This window comes from Malurus melanocephalus, unplaced genomic scaffold, assembly GCF_030028575.1.
Source record: "Malurus melanocephalus ecotype Western Australia unplaced genomic scaffold, MMel_1.1 scaffold_108, whole genome shotgun sequence".
NCBI classification, from domain to species: domain Eukaryota; kingdom Metazoa; phylum Chordata; class Aves; order Passeriformes; family Maluridae; genus Malurus; species Malurus melanocephalus.
The window spans coordinates 303,675-320,331 of record NW_026623340.1 but is presented as its reverse complement, the minus strand read 5'-3'; the positions used below and the strand labels follow the sequence as shown (position 1 = coordinate 320,331).

At 38.2% G+C, this 16,657-nt stretch overlaps 1 protein-coding gene across 7 annotated transcripts in view; it reads left to right on the top strand.

The window, feature by feature from the left end:
- Positions 1-16,657, top strand: part of NAALADL2 (N-acetylated alpha-linked acidic dipeptidase like 2) — a 365,473-nt gene that overhangs the window by 301,967 nt on the left and 46,849 nt on the right. For all 7 annotated transcript variants that reach the window (XM_057369378.1, XM_057369377.1, XM_057369376.1 and 4 more), the window contains one exon: positions 10,595-10,690. In XM_057369378.1, coding sequence (XP_057225361.1) covers positions 10,595-10,690 — 96 coding nt within the window. The remainder of the gene's footprint in view (positions 1-10,594; positions 10,691-16,657) is intronic.

Here is a 16,657-nt window from a genome sequence, read left to right as displayed (position 1 = left end):
AGCAACATTTACAATATAAAGGCTGAAGGTTCCCTTGGCTATTGTCTCCTTTAATCCAAAGTTATTCTTCATGTTCAGTTAACCTTGTTAATGTGCATTTTTGTCTCAGAATGACTCATCAATGTAATTAAAATCACAAAAGAAAATATTTCYATATTTGCTTAAACATGACACTGTAAATTTGGTTCTTTGTTAAAAATGCAGCTTTTGTCCTTCCTGAAAAATCATTTCCTAGAAATAAATTTGGTAAGTGTAATCTGCAGTCTTGAAGTAGACATACTGCACTTCTCAGACTGTAGGAGACCTTGTCCCCACGAGATCTGTTTTATGTGAGAAATAAATCTGCTTGGAAAAATGTGTAAATTCCTCTTGGCAAGGGGATGGAATTTTTCCCTAGAAGTGAAGTTACACAGAATGATTAAATTTGGTTTAAATTGGGTTATTTGCTGTGTCTTTGTTATTTATTGTAYGGGGCTGTTAGCAGTCCTTCAGAAGATAGGCTCATTGTCTATGTTCTATCGGACAAACAATCTGTTTATCCTTTACTGCTTCTTGCCATTGTTTATTGTGGGTTCTGTTTATTGACAGATACTGTAAGGCAGACAAATTACTGTGTGTTTGCAGCTATAATAATAAACATTGTAGGAATTCCTGTTRTGCAGGTTAGGGACTGATAATAATCTGTTGGTTTGCAGGGAGGGATTTTTGCTTCTTTGTTTCCGCACAGCTTTTTAAAAGTATGCCTCAGCTTTGTCAGCTTCATTGTAAAACAAGATTTGGGAAAACAGGTTTCAGAAATGGACTGTTTTGACATCCTTTTGTAGAGTATAATTTTGCCAGGTCGTTTTCTTTTTCTCTCTCTCTCTCTCTCTCTCACACTGCTGTGACCTGTTCAGGAATTTCTCTTCCTTTGGAATACACATTAGTTGTTTGTTTTCCCCACCTGTCATGCAGCGTGCACTGTCAGGTACAACTGATGCTATTCCACACCTGAAAAAACGTGGTTTGGAGTTAAAAAGCCCAAGACCTGTGCTTGTGTTGTGCCTGCAGAGCAGCAGCTCCGGGTCAGCCTCAGAAACGTGTTCCTTGCACAGTCGGTGCGCTGCCCRTCCGCAGAGAGAAGGCTGTAAAAGCCTTTCATTGACAGGAACCTGAGGAGTAAATACGAGCAAATAAAAGTTGTAAGAGGAAACATTCAGGCCAGAAGAGTGAGTAAAACTGTCTTGGCTTGAAATGGCATAGCACAGCGAAGCACGGCCTCGGGGAGGTGAAATCTGCCTGGAAAGTGCCCGTGCTCGGGTCTGTGAGCTGGTAAAGTGCATTCTGAGAATCCAGCCGCTGCTGTAAAAATGCACTGGGTGACATGCAGCTTGTTTGTTCACTAGCAGAAAATRTGCAGCATTTTTGTCTTGAAGTAAGTGAACTTTGAAGAATTTCTCGAGTGGAAAAAAAAAGCATGATATTGGCCCAATTTCCAAGGATTCTCTTTCAGTTGCTGAAGAAAGCCTTCCTCTCCTCCTTACCTCTGGTGCATTGGCTTTTCCTGCACATGAGGCTCACATTCTGATTTGTGATGTGTTAGGAGACAAGCTGATCAGACTTCCCTAGTACAGCTGATTATTTTGCTTTCAGGAGGAGTTACACCATTTAAGATGATGATTACTGTACATCCAAAGACCTGTGTTTGAAAGCGTAGTGCTGTGTTTCTTCCCTGAAAAGGACCAACCTCACAGTTATAAGTTAATTTACTTTATGTCTTCCCCAGCACAGTTTGTTGTGTAACTGCTGAAGTGCTGGAGCACAAATACATCACCAAGACTGAGGAAAAGATCCTTGCCTTGGCTGCCTAATGTTTGGGTAGCAGAGAAAATATAAACTGGGTTTTCCATGTTTTCAGTCGGAGAGATTTTATTGTTTCTTCAGTGTTGTAACTCAGACATCATTGAACTCTTCAACGTTTTGAGCTCCATCACTTGCAAAYTTAAGCTGGCACAGGTGTATTTTGAGTTTTTTTTTCAAGATGGAAATCAACTGTTACCATCCATTTCTTTGTCAGTGCAGTCAACAGTTTCATGAGGAATCCATCTTTTTAAATTACAGTTGGATGATTTCCCATATTTTCTGCATATTATTCATCCCTCTCAGTGCATCCTATTACAGAATGATTCCTGTCTGATAACAGAGAATCTTAAATCCCCTCCAGGATAATGTAGTAGGTTACATCAACATTAGCATTATCATTTTGTTTGGGGAAAAAAAATGCTGCACCTGCATATTATTTAAAAAAAAAAAACAACTTACCACTTTTTTAGTCATTATTATTTATTGATGGGCACATTATCATCATGAAACATTTCATAGTAGATGTCCACGTTTGGGTATGCAGGACTCACAGAACATTTACTTTTACACCTARACCATAAAAGTTGTTTTCCGTATCTTCACTCAAACTTAAGTACAAGCAAGAAGTATAAAAATTACCTGTCACATTATTCACAGGCTAAACCAAGGTACTGTAATACCATGGGCCACTAAGCTAATTTAGAAGAAAAATGAAAAGAGGTTTCTTTATAGAAGGCATTTGTATGTAATATATGTAGAAGAGTTTAGAATTTTGACAGTTTGAGATTGTATCCTCTTTAGAGAGAATGCATAATGATTTTTATTTCTGTTGAAATATGCATAACTTTCTGAAGGTAACTTTCAACTTTCATTAGAGCCCTTAAAAGTGATTTTCACCCACACTGGTGTAAAACAGAGGGCACTAAATCTTAACTCTTCAGTGAATTTGGCCTCTCAGTTGTTTTTACCATCACTCTCTTCATCYTCCCTCCCACCCTGTCCTGCCCTCTTTTCTTCCTCTTTATTACTCTTTGGGGAAACTACTGTAGTTTTCTTGATTTCAGTATTTACAYGCTTAGACTGACACATCATGAGCTTCTCTCAAAAGAAATCAAAAGCTTTCCAAGATTTCTTTGTGATGAGAAAAGAAACAGAGGAGCTGTCCTTGATGGAGAGAACTTAGGGTCTAGTTTATGAAAAAAACAACTCTTGTGTTGCAGGCTGCTTTTGTCTCTTTGATGTGCCTGTGTTGTTGTAGAGGGAGGGCTTTGGCAGCTTGGAGTGCTCTTCAGTRCATCTGCCTTGAATCTGTGCTAAACTGAGCAGGAAACTGGGGTTTGAACCCCAAACACATTTTATTTTTAAATGCATCTATGTCAAAAATCAGCGTGGCTTCGTGGRAGGAAGCAAAGTCTGTGGCACAGTTTTAACTCCACAAGTACAAACTTGTACCTGAGTGCACCTACCTGTGGTGCTCTTTATTGAGAGATGGTTTTGCATCAGTAATGGCATCATTGGTCAGACAGTTCCAGTGCTTAAAATCAATCCACTTTTATGTTCTGAAGTTCTGGGTCTCTGTATTCTTAGTGCAGTTGTCTCACCAGCATTAATCTCATTGTTATTCCATATTAAGACTATTTTCTCCTTTACTTCTCGTGGCTCCTCCAGTCTCTTTCCAGCCAGARAAGAGTTAATACAGCCATGTGCATGGTCTTGAGATTTCTGACTGACTGCTTGGGTTATCTACAGCTGACCAAGCCCTTATGGTAAAGAATGTACAGGTTTTCATATGTTATTTATGTCTTCCTTGATTAAATGTCACTCAGTACCAATTAATTTAGGAGAGCCAAGTCTATTTATCAGGAATTTCCATCTATCAGAAGTATCATAGCATCATTTTCTTAGAAGGATCAGGGTAGACCATGTACAAAGACACGATGTGCTTAATTCAGCTTAGCTGCTCAAAAGAGAACTTGAGGGCCTGTGGCAGTTGTGTGAATGTCCTTGAAAGAGATCTGGCACTGGTTGCCTGAGTCTGTAATTCCAGGGAGRTTCAGAGATTCTTATCCCAAACAGAAGCCATGTTCCTCCTTTTACATCTAGACCAATGGGGAATTTGCATAATAGCAGTGTGATGTTATTATGATCTATAGTTTGGTAGCTTTTCTATCTGAAAATACTGCTCAGTGTGGCTCCCCTCATTCCCTGTTTTACTTCTCTTTTCTCTCTGGTACGTGTTAAWTTTTTTAAGGAAATAACACAGCTGGTAGTTGCCTATGGGGAGTTGTTGGAGAAGTTTCATGCCTGTATGAAAGAATCAAAGTAGCAGAGTGCTTAGTACACCAGAAAGGCTTTGCAGAGGAGAAAATGTGAATCAGACTCAGGACAGTTGCTTGGGACCCCAAAATTCCCTTTTCTGCACTGCCTCTGGAGTTTGGTGCTGCTGCACTTGCTGCTGAGAGAATTTATTAACTATGTACTAGAACTTCATGGGCAACCAGGTGTGGCAATGGGAGTTGGTTGTGTCAGGGTGGAGAGAGAKGTTTCATTTTTGTTTGTGGACAAGCAGAGATCTACCAATGTGTCACAAGGAATAGTTCCACGAGTTCCCAGCAGGTTACCTGTGACTGCAGTGCAAACCACAACTGCCTTTCTGACTTCTGGACTGTGCTGTCTTTATAACAGCTGTACTGCCCTTTATTCATTCTGATTTTTTTCTGACCAATGTGTTTTTCCTGTCTCTAGGATGAATCAATGTTTTTTAATTTCTCAGTTCAGTCAGGGGTTAGTGTGCTACTCACCAATAATTCATTAATTCATTAGTCCATCTGTTCGTTTGGATGCTAATTGAGTTGAATCCGGTGGTGAGAGCGTGGTGAAATTGTTAAGGTTAATGACTCGGTGTTTTACAAGACAAAATGCATTTGATGTTCAATTGATTGCTTGAGCTGTTTTATTGAATAATATGAATATTTAGCTACTTAATTTCATGGAAGAGGATCTTTGTTATTGCACTAATGCTAGTGAAACTGATGACATCCTCATCACTTTGGATACATTACTCTGCTCCAAAGAAATCTGTCTGGCCTCACAAATCCTTTGATTTGSGCTTTGATGTCCCAAACATCACACAGTGCATCCAGAAGGGGAAAATTCTTTATGTAAACTTGCCTTATGGTATGAAAACCACACGGCTTCTTTAGCATTCATTCACACTGCATGAGTACATGTTGTTGCTGAAAACTCTGTCCTTGCAGATTCTCTCTGAGGCTCTTCAGTGTCTTGGAATTGACTCAGGATTGTTTAAAATCAGTGGAAGAAAGCCTGGGAGTTAACAGGATCATTGGGAAAATCTGAAAAAATTGTTTAGACACCAATTAATTGCTTCTGTCTGAAGCATCTAGTTACTGAAAATATGTATTATCAAAGGACAGATGTCACTGAATTATCTGTTCTCCCTGGAAAATTAATTGGCCTGTTGCATTCATGTTAATGTTTTACCACTGTCCTTCTGAGTGGCAAAATTCAACTGTCCAATTAAAAACCTTCTGGTAGAATATCTGGAATAAGTATCAAAACTTGYCAGTAAATATTAGTAGTGTGACACTCAGTTTTGTCTTTAATACTTGGGGGAAAAACCCAGATCACTGGACAATYAAACAGCTGTAGTTTGAGTCAATAATGCATTCTCTCAGATAAAATTTGCAATATTTGATACATCAAACTATGTCCTTTAAAGAACTGGTTAATAAGGCTTTTGATAAATAAATGTTGTCTTGAAGATATCGTTATTCTGAGCAGAAGACAATTTTAATTTTTCCTGCAAGGTGGTGAGCCTCCCACCTACACAACATCTGTCCTGTGTCTAACATCAGATTTCTCCATTCTGTGTAATAAATATCTTTTGGAGCACTAAAAATAAAAGCTGGGGATATGAATCATTGAATCAGGAAACAAAAGCATTGTGATTGGTAATATTTGTGATTGTGAAAAAATGCCACTGGGGTTCACGACTTCCAGCAGGACATTTTTAGGGTGATCTTCCTGGATCTGCGTTTTTCTGCATGATTTGGATGCTCACAATTAATCATAAAATGCTACAAAATGTTCTTGCATCCTTCACRCAACACATCCAAGAAAGCTGTTCTKTCWYAGATKTMTTGAATCTGAGCTGAACCTCCTGTTTCTAACACTGAAACTTTGGGAAGATCCTCTGTCAGGTTCCAAATTTCTAACTTGGGCCATTTCTTCCTGCCTAAACTGCTGATTCTGCTTCCAGTGTGAAAAGCACAAGGGAAAATTGCAGAGGAATAAAGCTGGAAAAGTATCCTGACATCTTCAAAGTTGCTTTCTTTGTGCTGCAGTCTGTGAATTTATAACTTTACAGTGATTAGTTCAATTCACTTACTAACATAAGGAAGAAAACATTAAATTTGAAGAGATGAGAGAAATGTGCTTATATTCTTTTCCTTATGACTGTTGGCTGAGGTTTTTTCTGGCTACAATTGAATTGAATAATAAAATAACTTGTGCAGCAGTGATTCCAATTCTGCCTCTCCTGTATTTTGTGCAGTCTTCCTTGCCAGGCCTTGCTCATTTTGTCCAGCATTGGGTGGCATTGCAAGGTCACTGCACATCTTTACTAGAATATTCAAACAGAAAATAGATATTCTGTTGTTTCTTTCCTGTAAGTTCTTCAGTAAACTAAATGGTGAAAATACCAAAGAAAATACTCTTGTAAGAAACTCTTTCTGACAAGCCCATTTTCCAGAGTAGTGGCATTCTCATTTTGAATGAGAAATATAAAAAATAACCTGTGTTAGCCTGTGGCAATTGCAAAACTTTGCTTTATAAAAATAATTCTAAAGCACATGTTTTGTGTCTTTTGTTTGAAAACCAACTTTTACACCAYTTTATAATACTTTGTGGATTTGAGGGGTGATTTTTAATTAGATATCTAGAGCATTTGCTAGAAAGGGTGAAGTCAGCCTGCTGGTGAGATGAAGCAGGAACTCTCTCCTGCAATATTTTTGCAGCCCTATGGCCCTTTAGTGGTGAGAAATTCTTTATGCAATATATTAATGCCTAGAGACCCATACTTTGGAGAGCAATACTCTGGCTTCAGTCTGGTCTGTTCTACATAATCCACTTTTTCAGTAACTCTGCTTCAGTCTGCAGCACCCTGCCAAAGTGAACATAATCCAATGATAAACCATATTTAGTCTAAGACACCTTTGCCATTACTCTCTTTTTGATCCCTCTTACAGTCAAACCTCTGGTTCAATCACCCTGCCAGGAGGCAAAAAACCCAGGGAAAAAAAAAAAAAAATTGGAGATATTTGTGTATTATTCACCAGGTAAAGAACAGAGGAATGTCTTCATGTAAAACCTTAGAAATATTCAGCAGGCAAGAAAAATCTATTCAGGTGTGGAATGAGAGTGTATTAAGGAATTGTTCCTTACATAATTTGAGTACATAAATTGAGAATTTAACTGGTCATTTTACTGTTGTTTCTCAAGTAATAGTCATGAAAACAGGATCTCTTGTGGATACAGCATTGTTCTGGCCTAGTAAAAAAATTATTGCATGTATTTAAAGAAATAATTCCAGTTCTAACACAATAGGTGGCAAAATTTGATATTTTTTTAAACTTTCTTTGCTTAATGACAGCAAAATAGATCTTTAAAGCATATCTTGGTATTTATTCTGTTTTCCATTAAATCACCAGAAGTGCTGTGGGATTTTATTCTTGATTTAAAATGCATTGGTTGAAAGTTGGCATATAAATTGAAGGTATGTTATAAGACAGTACACAAGGGATGGCAAATTTAGTGCCTTTAGAAGGTGAAACATTTTGTTCACTTAATTAGTTGAGGAAGGATAAGTTAAGTTAGAAAAATGAGTGTAGTAAATCAGAAGTGAATTTTAGTGCAATTGTCCATCATAAATAAGCAAGCGTAAGCCAGGTTTGGGGTTTTTAGAGAATTTCGCTTGCATTTTCGATCTCCATTTAATTGATTCATAAATCAATTAATTACTGTCACAAGACCCGAGGGCARCAGGAAATTGGGTTCAAATTAAAAAGAAAAGGAGGCAATTTGTTTTAAGATTGAAAGTTGAATGTTCAATCGAAGTTTAATCAGAAGTGACCCATTATTTGAAAAGTGGAACATCAATGTCTTTCTAATTTCACAGAATGCTTCATTAAATGAGTATTGAAAAGCCCAGGTTAACTGATCATTCCAAAAGGAAGATGAGACAAAGGGAGGGACTTCTAAATACATACTAGGCTTGTTCATTTCTCTTTTGAAGAGCTCACAGAGAAACCAAATCATTTCATTGGGAATTCAGGCATTACTGGGATGATCCTTTTTGGATTGTAAAGTTTGTATGATAAAAACATACCKTCACATCAGAAGAGCAAATGTTCTYAATCCATTTGGATAGCTATGAACTTAAAGAAAAATTACCAGAATGCAATGAAAGGCGAAGGAGGAAATTATCAAAGTCTGCCTGAAAGTTTGGCCTCCTAAATTTTAGGGTGTCTCATGGTGGTCTGAGCTTGAAAAGGTGTTTCCATTATTTGATGCCACCTCCAGAGCATTCCCAATGCATCGAAGGCTCTGCCATTTGTACAAAGTGAAGGTGGCACTGGTGCCTGGCTGGGGTAGAGGTGGGTGATTTGGTTTTAGGAGGTGAATATGGGAGAGAATGAGGACAGCAACTGCAGCTGTAGCTCCCAATGCTACAAAGCACAACAAAATAATACAGTTGGGTTTAATATTTTTGGATTAGCAAGTCTTTTACTTGGTGTGCATTTACTGGAAATTTGCTTAGCAAATTTTTGTTCCAAAAAAACCAAAATACGGCACTCACCCATTATTGTGGGAAAGAATAAATGAGAAGTGTGATCCAGTTTCTTGCTGTTGGAAGGTGCTGCTCTTGCTGCTGAATGCTGAGAGGTGCTCTTGGAGMATCATCTGGACTCATCTCTCTGCCTGGGATAAAGAGTGGGCTTCTCTTAGAAAGTTCATGCAGCTTTCTGTGGTGAGCATAGTGCTTGAAAAACAATAAAAGGTGAGAGAAACAGAGCAAGTTGGCCTCTCTAGCAGTTCTTTACAGAGGAGCCTTCTATGAGAAAAAAAAAAAATGACAACAACAGCTATTTTAAACATTTCCATTTACAAGTGCAGAGCAAGATCATTTTAGATGTCAGGAAGTTGTTTCAAACAGAAATCATTTTCAAGATCTTAGCAAGCAGGGTTTGAATGCTTCATGAGCAGAACAACTCATCACTTGTGATGTCCAGTGAGCTTTGATCGATCTGTGATCGCTGCCTTTGATGCTGAGCTCTCCCAAAGGCAGAGGCTGCTGCTTTCCCTGGCCCAGCTGGTTTTGGGGAGGAGTGGGACAAAATCCAGGTGAGCAGAGTCTCCCTGCTTTCCAGRCACTGAACCCCCACCTTTTAGATTGCAGAGAGGGGATATTTGCCAGGATGGAGCAATAACCTGATCTCGTGTAGCAAATCTAATTTGTTAGTCATTCCCTTCAGTGAGTCTCAGTGAGATACTCAAGAGTGAATATAAATGATGTAACTCTGTTTGAGTTATTGATTGCAATGATGTGACTGCTGATGAGCACCACCACATCACCACTCAGCAGCCCCCTGGTCAAATGAGACAGCTCTGTAAACTGGTGTGCAAACTGGAAACAAAGATAAATAGTTAGCAGTTAATACTGAAGTAAGTATTTTATCTTTGTAATAAATGACTTTGTGCGTCTTCTCTGTGAGATCTAAAAAAAAAAAAAAATCTGAAGGAAAAAATTACTTCATTTATTTTTGTGATGCTTCTGTGACAACTTATGCAGCACACAGATGCATCACTGAACACAAAAAATTGATATGATGCAGTGCTAATTAGATTTTTTTTTTTTTTTTAAGAAAGTGGTGGGAGTTTGCTACCCATCAAAAATAGTCTCCTAGGAACGCATGAAAATACTGGTAGAATATTGATCATGAGGGCATTAATTTATAGAAAAATTTAACAAGCAAAGTTATCAGCAATGTGATTCCTGTTTTAGGCATCTGGGCAGCTTTGAGCCTTGAGATTTGTTTTCTGTTGTTTTACCTTTTTTCCCAGTCCTCTCTTTGGTATTGGTTTCCTTRTGACAGCAAATCTGCAACCTCATGTCTTGCTTTCTTACAGTACAAGAAGAGATGAACATCTTGTAAAAACAACAGTTAAGATTGTCTGGTGTTAATGGAGTGGTCAGCCTAAAGTTTATAATTTTAGGGAATTGTCAACAATCCCTCATTATTTAGATGGTGTTACCATATAGAGAAGTAGGATGGTTACAGAGGATGAAAGTATTCCTTGATTATTGTGGTTACATTTCTTCTGAAGACYTAAATCATAACATAGTTAATAAAATGTCTGATTGCTGCTTAGCTCAGAATAAAAGCTGTGTGGATATTTTTTTCCTCCCTGTAGGCAAAATTTTTTGCTGCTTTGGGAAAAATGATTACAGAGACAACTGCCATTCCAGAAATGAAGTCATAAGACTTAGGGGGTTTTGCCTTTTTTGAGGACTTGGAATCAGTTAATCAGATCAGTGAGATAAGTTCCCTAATCTTCAAAACTTAAGAAAGATTTGAAGGATTTTTTTTCAATTTATCAACAAAATCCAATAACCAATTGAAGTAGGAAATTTGTGTGGAATCCTAAAAACCTCCTTCTTTGTTTCTCACAGAATTCCAGCTTTCTCTCTGAAGCTCTTTTTCCTGCACATGCAACAAAAACAGAAGAGCTGGATCCCTCCTTCATCCTGCACGAGACCATTGCMAAGGTAAGAGAAGTGGAGATCTCATTTATATGTACTTTCCTTTAAATGGCCAACTCAGAATTTGCCAATAATTTTTAAAGATAATCTATTTTTTTCSCTGTGAMTCCTTTTAATGTAGTTTAAAATTGYRGAGTTCTGTTCACTGMGAGCCACGTTGGGAACATTSTTTACTGTTGCATTGGTCAGGCTGTGCGATCAAAGCAATTTTGTGTGCAAATTCTTCTTTTGGTGTGATTCAGCTTTATTTTGCGTGTTCCACAGGACATTTTCTGGCATGAGAGCAGGTCTCTGAGCCCCAGGACTCTCTGAGGGCACCTTCACACACACAGGCTCTTGGTTTTATGGCTCAGCTGTTCCCTTGGGAGGTAGGGGTACCCATCCTATGAGTCTGGGCAGTTCCTACAGAGGGGATGCTCCCAAAATTAATGTGCTCTGAGTCCCCTGTGATGCTCCAGGGGGATCCTCCCTCCATGTTCATTATTAGCACCATCACAATTATTAACACCACCTTGCTCCAAAGTGCAGCTGCTCCTGCCAGCTCAGCAAYGCTCCTGCAAAGGAACACAACCCAACTTAATGGGTTCATGCACTTCTGACAGTGGGATTTCTCATAAAACAGACTGATGTAGGCCTCACAGATGTCTTTCTTTATTCAAAGCTACCTCTTTTGCAAAAGCAGCTCATGTTGCATCATTTCTTCTATTAAAAGCAAATTAAATTCACAAAAATCCGCCACCTGTAGATTTAACTTTGGTGGCTCAGCATCTTTGGCAAAATAGACAGTGAATGATCTTGGGGGCTTTTATGTTTATTCATTTCTTTCTAATCATTATGTGTGTGCTTGGTTAATTCAAAGGAAGGAAAAAAAAAAAAGACACAAAATCATAGACATGGTTTTGAAGTCTGTCAGAGTCTGACAGTTTTAATGGGATTGATGTTTTTAAACCATCCTTGACAGCAAAGTGGCTGAAAAAATTAATCAAATCTCTTCCCAGAGTCTGAGGGAAATAGTTGTGTGATTATTTACTGCATAGTTAATTTGTGATTTACTAAAYAGTGCGTGATGAACCAAGTGTAATCTGGATAATCTGTAATTTAGTATTTGCTCTGTAGTGTTGACCAATGCAGAAAAATATTTATTAGATACTTGACTTGAAGTATTTTGATTCTGTTTAAATAATTACATGTTATTTTAAATAGGGTCATTGAGCATTACAATTTTCTTTGATAAAACTTGATGAAGATTGCACTAGGATATGAGTGTATTTCAYTTTGCTTTTCACACTGTAGCCCAGGAAGTTTTTATAAAGATGAATAATATATGTAGCAGTGGAGTGACATCCTCAGCAKGTAAGGGAAATGCTGTAATTTAATTAGTTAACTAAGCACCCTTACTGTTCCTGAGTCTGAAATCTTCATATTCTCATTGGGGTACTCTGAACAGATGAAACCAAATTATTTCTTCACAAGATTATAAATTTTAAGCTTTATAATAAATTACTCATTTTGGAAAAAAAAAAAACCCTAAGAAAAACCTATTGAGAATTTATGTTGTAGTTAGAATTTCCACTCCTCAGCTGGAAGTTAATGCTCCTCAGTGGGTACCTGCCAATTGACTCCACTGAAATTGCAAATAAAACAGGTATCACACCTGCTTCAGAAATTTTAGCTTTTGATTATAAAAGACTTTTCACACTCAGTTTATATATAATATCAAGTCTTAAAATGGAGAAGGTGTGGCAGAGTAGGGATTTTCCCATATGACCAGAAGTCAGATAAATCTCCTACCTCCTACTCCTATGATGAGTTGTGGGTACTGACAGATAATTCCTRAGAAAATTATTAGTGAGCCTGATTATTTTGCACTCCAGTTATGCACTTGCATAAAGTARAACTACAGTAATGCAATTAACTTCTGAACATTAAACAAAACAGCAAAAGGGAGGAGTATTTCCATTTCTAGAGGAAATAAGGGGGTTTTGTGTGACATACTGTGATATTTCCATTTTTTTTAAACTATAAACACTTCTAAGAAGATGACAGGCAGCTTCTCTTCCTGAAGCAAATGGAATGAAAAGTATGCMAATGGAATGAAAAGGCTGCTGGACTGTTGGTAAATGAAATTCACATTTTGACCACAGATAAGATGCAGCACAGGAGTGTTGACTTGAGGCATTCTCTAAAAGGATCTTACTGTTCTGTTCCTTTGAAGTATGGAAGGGATGTATATTCCCATTTACCCCACTCTTTAGTCCTGTTAATTCTCTAATATAGGGAACACTCATTCATCCTGGCAATGCCGTGACATCCATAACTTTGGTAGTTTCTTCCTCTGTAATCTCTCTAAATATGAAAATCTGTGGATTGGTGCATGCTTTTTTCTTTTTTTTCTTTTTTTTTTCTCTTTTTTGATTGGTGCATGCTTTTTTCTTTTTTTTTCTTTTTTTTTTCTCTTTTTTTTTTCATTTTGGTATGGCGAGATAATACAATCTNTTTTTTTTTTTTCTCTTTTTTTTTCATTTTGGTATGGCGAGATAATACAATCTGTTTGAATTAACATGAAGGTGTCAAACCCTTACAGTCCCAAAGACTAAGAATGCAGATTTTGAACCAATAAAATAGTTCTGTGTGGCAGAGTTTCACCAGAGRCATTTCTCCCAGCACATTGTTCCTGGTGAAGCCATTTCAGCAGAGTGCATTCACATTCCTGTGTTTTTTGTTTTTTCCTACTACACTGTGCCCTTTTGGGAATCAGATCCTTCTGGAAAAAGCTCTGTGGYGTTGTGCCTGGGCGTGCCAACAGCCTCTGCATCCAGGCATCTGTATATTCCATTGTTTTTATTTAAAAATTTCTCCTGTGCAGAGACAGAGGATTTGGCAGAATTGTTTGATTTCTGAGCAGCAGAGATACAATATTAGTCCAGAGGTACAGCACCTGAAGTGTTAAAGAGCTTGTATGGTGCATACAGAACTAATATCAGATATTGAACAAACACAAGTCTGATGCACTGAAAGTATCTCAAATCCAAACCACGCCCCAAAACCCCTTTGTCCTTGCAAGGCCCAGGCAGATACATGGCAGCCTTCCCCCACAYCAATGAGTGGAGTGCTATCTGGAAATTTCTCCTATATGCTGTGMTTTCCATCATGAAAATGTGACACTTTGGAGTGTCAATTTTCACAGGTAATTTCTCCAGTTAGCTTTCTTCGGTGATGTATTCTGTTCGATGTAATTTTTAAAATTCCCGTCTTCAGTCGCGTAYGCCAGACTTTCCCATCATTTCTCAGTCTCTTCATCAAAAGCACGAGTTCTGCACAGGCCAGCAGAACTCTCATGTCTTTTTGAAGGTGAATTATGTTATGATTTTGTACTTTCAAAAGAAATAATTCAAGCCTCCAGCCAACAAACAGGAATATGGACCAGGGTGGGTGACAGAGTGCTTAATGAGGTTAATGTAGCAGAAACACAGGTCTCAGTGTATGAAGTGAGGACCAGGCTGATCAATATCAATATTTCACAGTCTACTGTTGATACTGAATTTTTAGATGTGCAGTTTGCCCTTGTGAATATCAGAATTGTCTGTGCTACCATTTGGATGCTCTGTCACATGTGAGAACGCCTGCCTGGGTTTTCTGGGCTGAGAAATTKCACTATGACTTGGGGCATCTCTTATTCTTCTCTTTGTCCTCCCACAGCAGCAATTCCTGGTTTCAGAGGTCTCCTCAGCCCCAAGGTTTATGTGCATAATGTGCCAGTTGCAGTTGTCACTCCCTAAGTTAAATGCCTTGCTTTGCTTTACTGACCAGCATCTCACGTAGTGGCTGTGACAATCTTACTGCTRTTTATGCTTTGATGGTACTGGAGATGTTCAAAACACACTCCATTATCTGTGGTGATGCTCTGCATGCACACAAACCCAAACCTGTCTGTGTTTTTCTGYAAAGCAGCTCAGGCATCCATATTTCGCAGGAACAGCTTGATCTCACACGTCTTCTTTTAAGCACACAAGTGAGACTTTTTGTTTTCCCTTTAGCCTTTGTGCATGAAAGGACATGTAATCCAGTTCAAGCAGAGGGTAAATATAAACCTGCTGAAAACTCCCTTTTACCAATGTGTATTTTATTCTGTAGCTATTGTCTGCAGCYATAAAAACAGGGGCAAATCTGGTGATATAACCTGGCATGGTAACTTTGGGGATGCTCCAAGAATTGTGGTGAACAGGGAAGTAACAACATTCAAAGGGGAAAAAAAGCTGTCTGGGTTTTTTTCTCAGCATTAGATGTGAAAGAGGTAACTTTGGTGCTAAAGACATGAAGTTTTCTGACAGACAGTCATATTGTGTTTGGCCAGACAGCATATTCTCTATCTGCTCTAGCCTTGTTAGGGGAGATATGCTTGGAATTTTTCAGTAGTTCTTTGTTCCTAAAAGCAAGTAGCCTCAAGGACTCTTGCACTTTGTACTTGAACTCAGATGGATAAAGACTAGGTAATAAAAATAAGCTGAAACTGCAGAACCCCTGGTAAAAATTTGATGAACCAGCTGCACCATCCAACGCAGCTTCACTTGGTTCAGGCAGGTATTAAAAAACAGCTTTATTCCCCTACCCTCYGAAATTTTCCATATCTTTTCTGCTGATATGCTAATATGCTTCCTTCAAAATGGAAAAAGAATTAGAGGACAGAACTAATTATATTTCCTTCTGTGACATATATTCGTGAGGTTGTGGGAAGATGTCAAGGCTCCAGTAGTACAAGATTGTTTCTGGGCTTCTTTTTTTTCCCCTTCTTCTCTTGAGTCCTTGGAATGTAATGCTTTCAGCTTAGAGAGCTCTGGCAACTATGAAAATACCAAAACAAGCAGGAACTGTGGTTTCAGTGGACAAGAGAAACTGAATGAACAAAAAAATATAGCTGCCATTAGTAGAATGACTTGTKTAGAAACCATACCCGTGGATTTTCTGTGTACATTCTGTACACAGTGCTCTGACTGAAAGGAGAGAATTATTGCTACATTCCTTAAATAGTTTTGATATTGCTGTAAGACTGTATGTTCTTTTAAAAAAATTATCATTGGCTTCTGTCAGAATGTTTCCTAACCAGATTGCTCTTTGGAACCGTTAGTTCCTGCAGCYTAAATTGTACTTGGTTGCTCTCAAGGTTTGTCTGCCAACTGTCAGTGAAAGGGAGAAAAATCATTGCATCATTTTTCAARCTAGAGTTGCAATTTAAGTGAAGGAAGCAAATATGTCAGCTCCATCTGATCCAATCAAACCSCAGGATAAACACATAAGCTGATACATAATGTATCATCTTAAGTCTTGGGATAGAAAGCCAAGATTGATGTTGTTTGCACATCTCATGGAAGAYACTTTTTTCTGCAAATTGCAGCAATCTGACTAAGCAAAAGATGATAGGTAGGAGTGAGAGGAAGCATTGTTTAATCCCTATTTTATATACGAGAAAATGAAATACCATGAGTCAAAAATGGTACTTACAATAACTGAGTAACTACTTCATTTCATTACCTGAATATAGAATGAAATCTGTATGTACTGTAAAATCTGGTGATTTGTTTGACACTGTAGACAAAGATTGGGGCATATTTCAAAGCTGGAGCTAGATTTCTGAAGGTGGAATATGACAAATATTTGGGATGTGCAGAAATTWCAGCTGCTGGCTGTGACCAACTGGACATTGTTTTTTTCTTTGTACCGAGGCCACATGAGTGCCTGTGTTAGTGGGACTTTCCTGCCTTGCAAAAACGTTACATTTTCTACAGCAATTCCTTCCTTTGCAGTGCCTTATTTTGTTTTTKTTGGGGTCTGACTGCAGCTCTGTCTGCATTGGTGACAGGCTCTCAGCAAAATGTCTGTGACAGGTGTCTTATYTTTGGGGTGAGGTTTTCTCTGCTGGTTGATGGTCATGGCTGTACAAAGAAGCCACTGCATATTTATTGCACAAGTAAAATC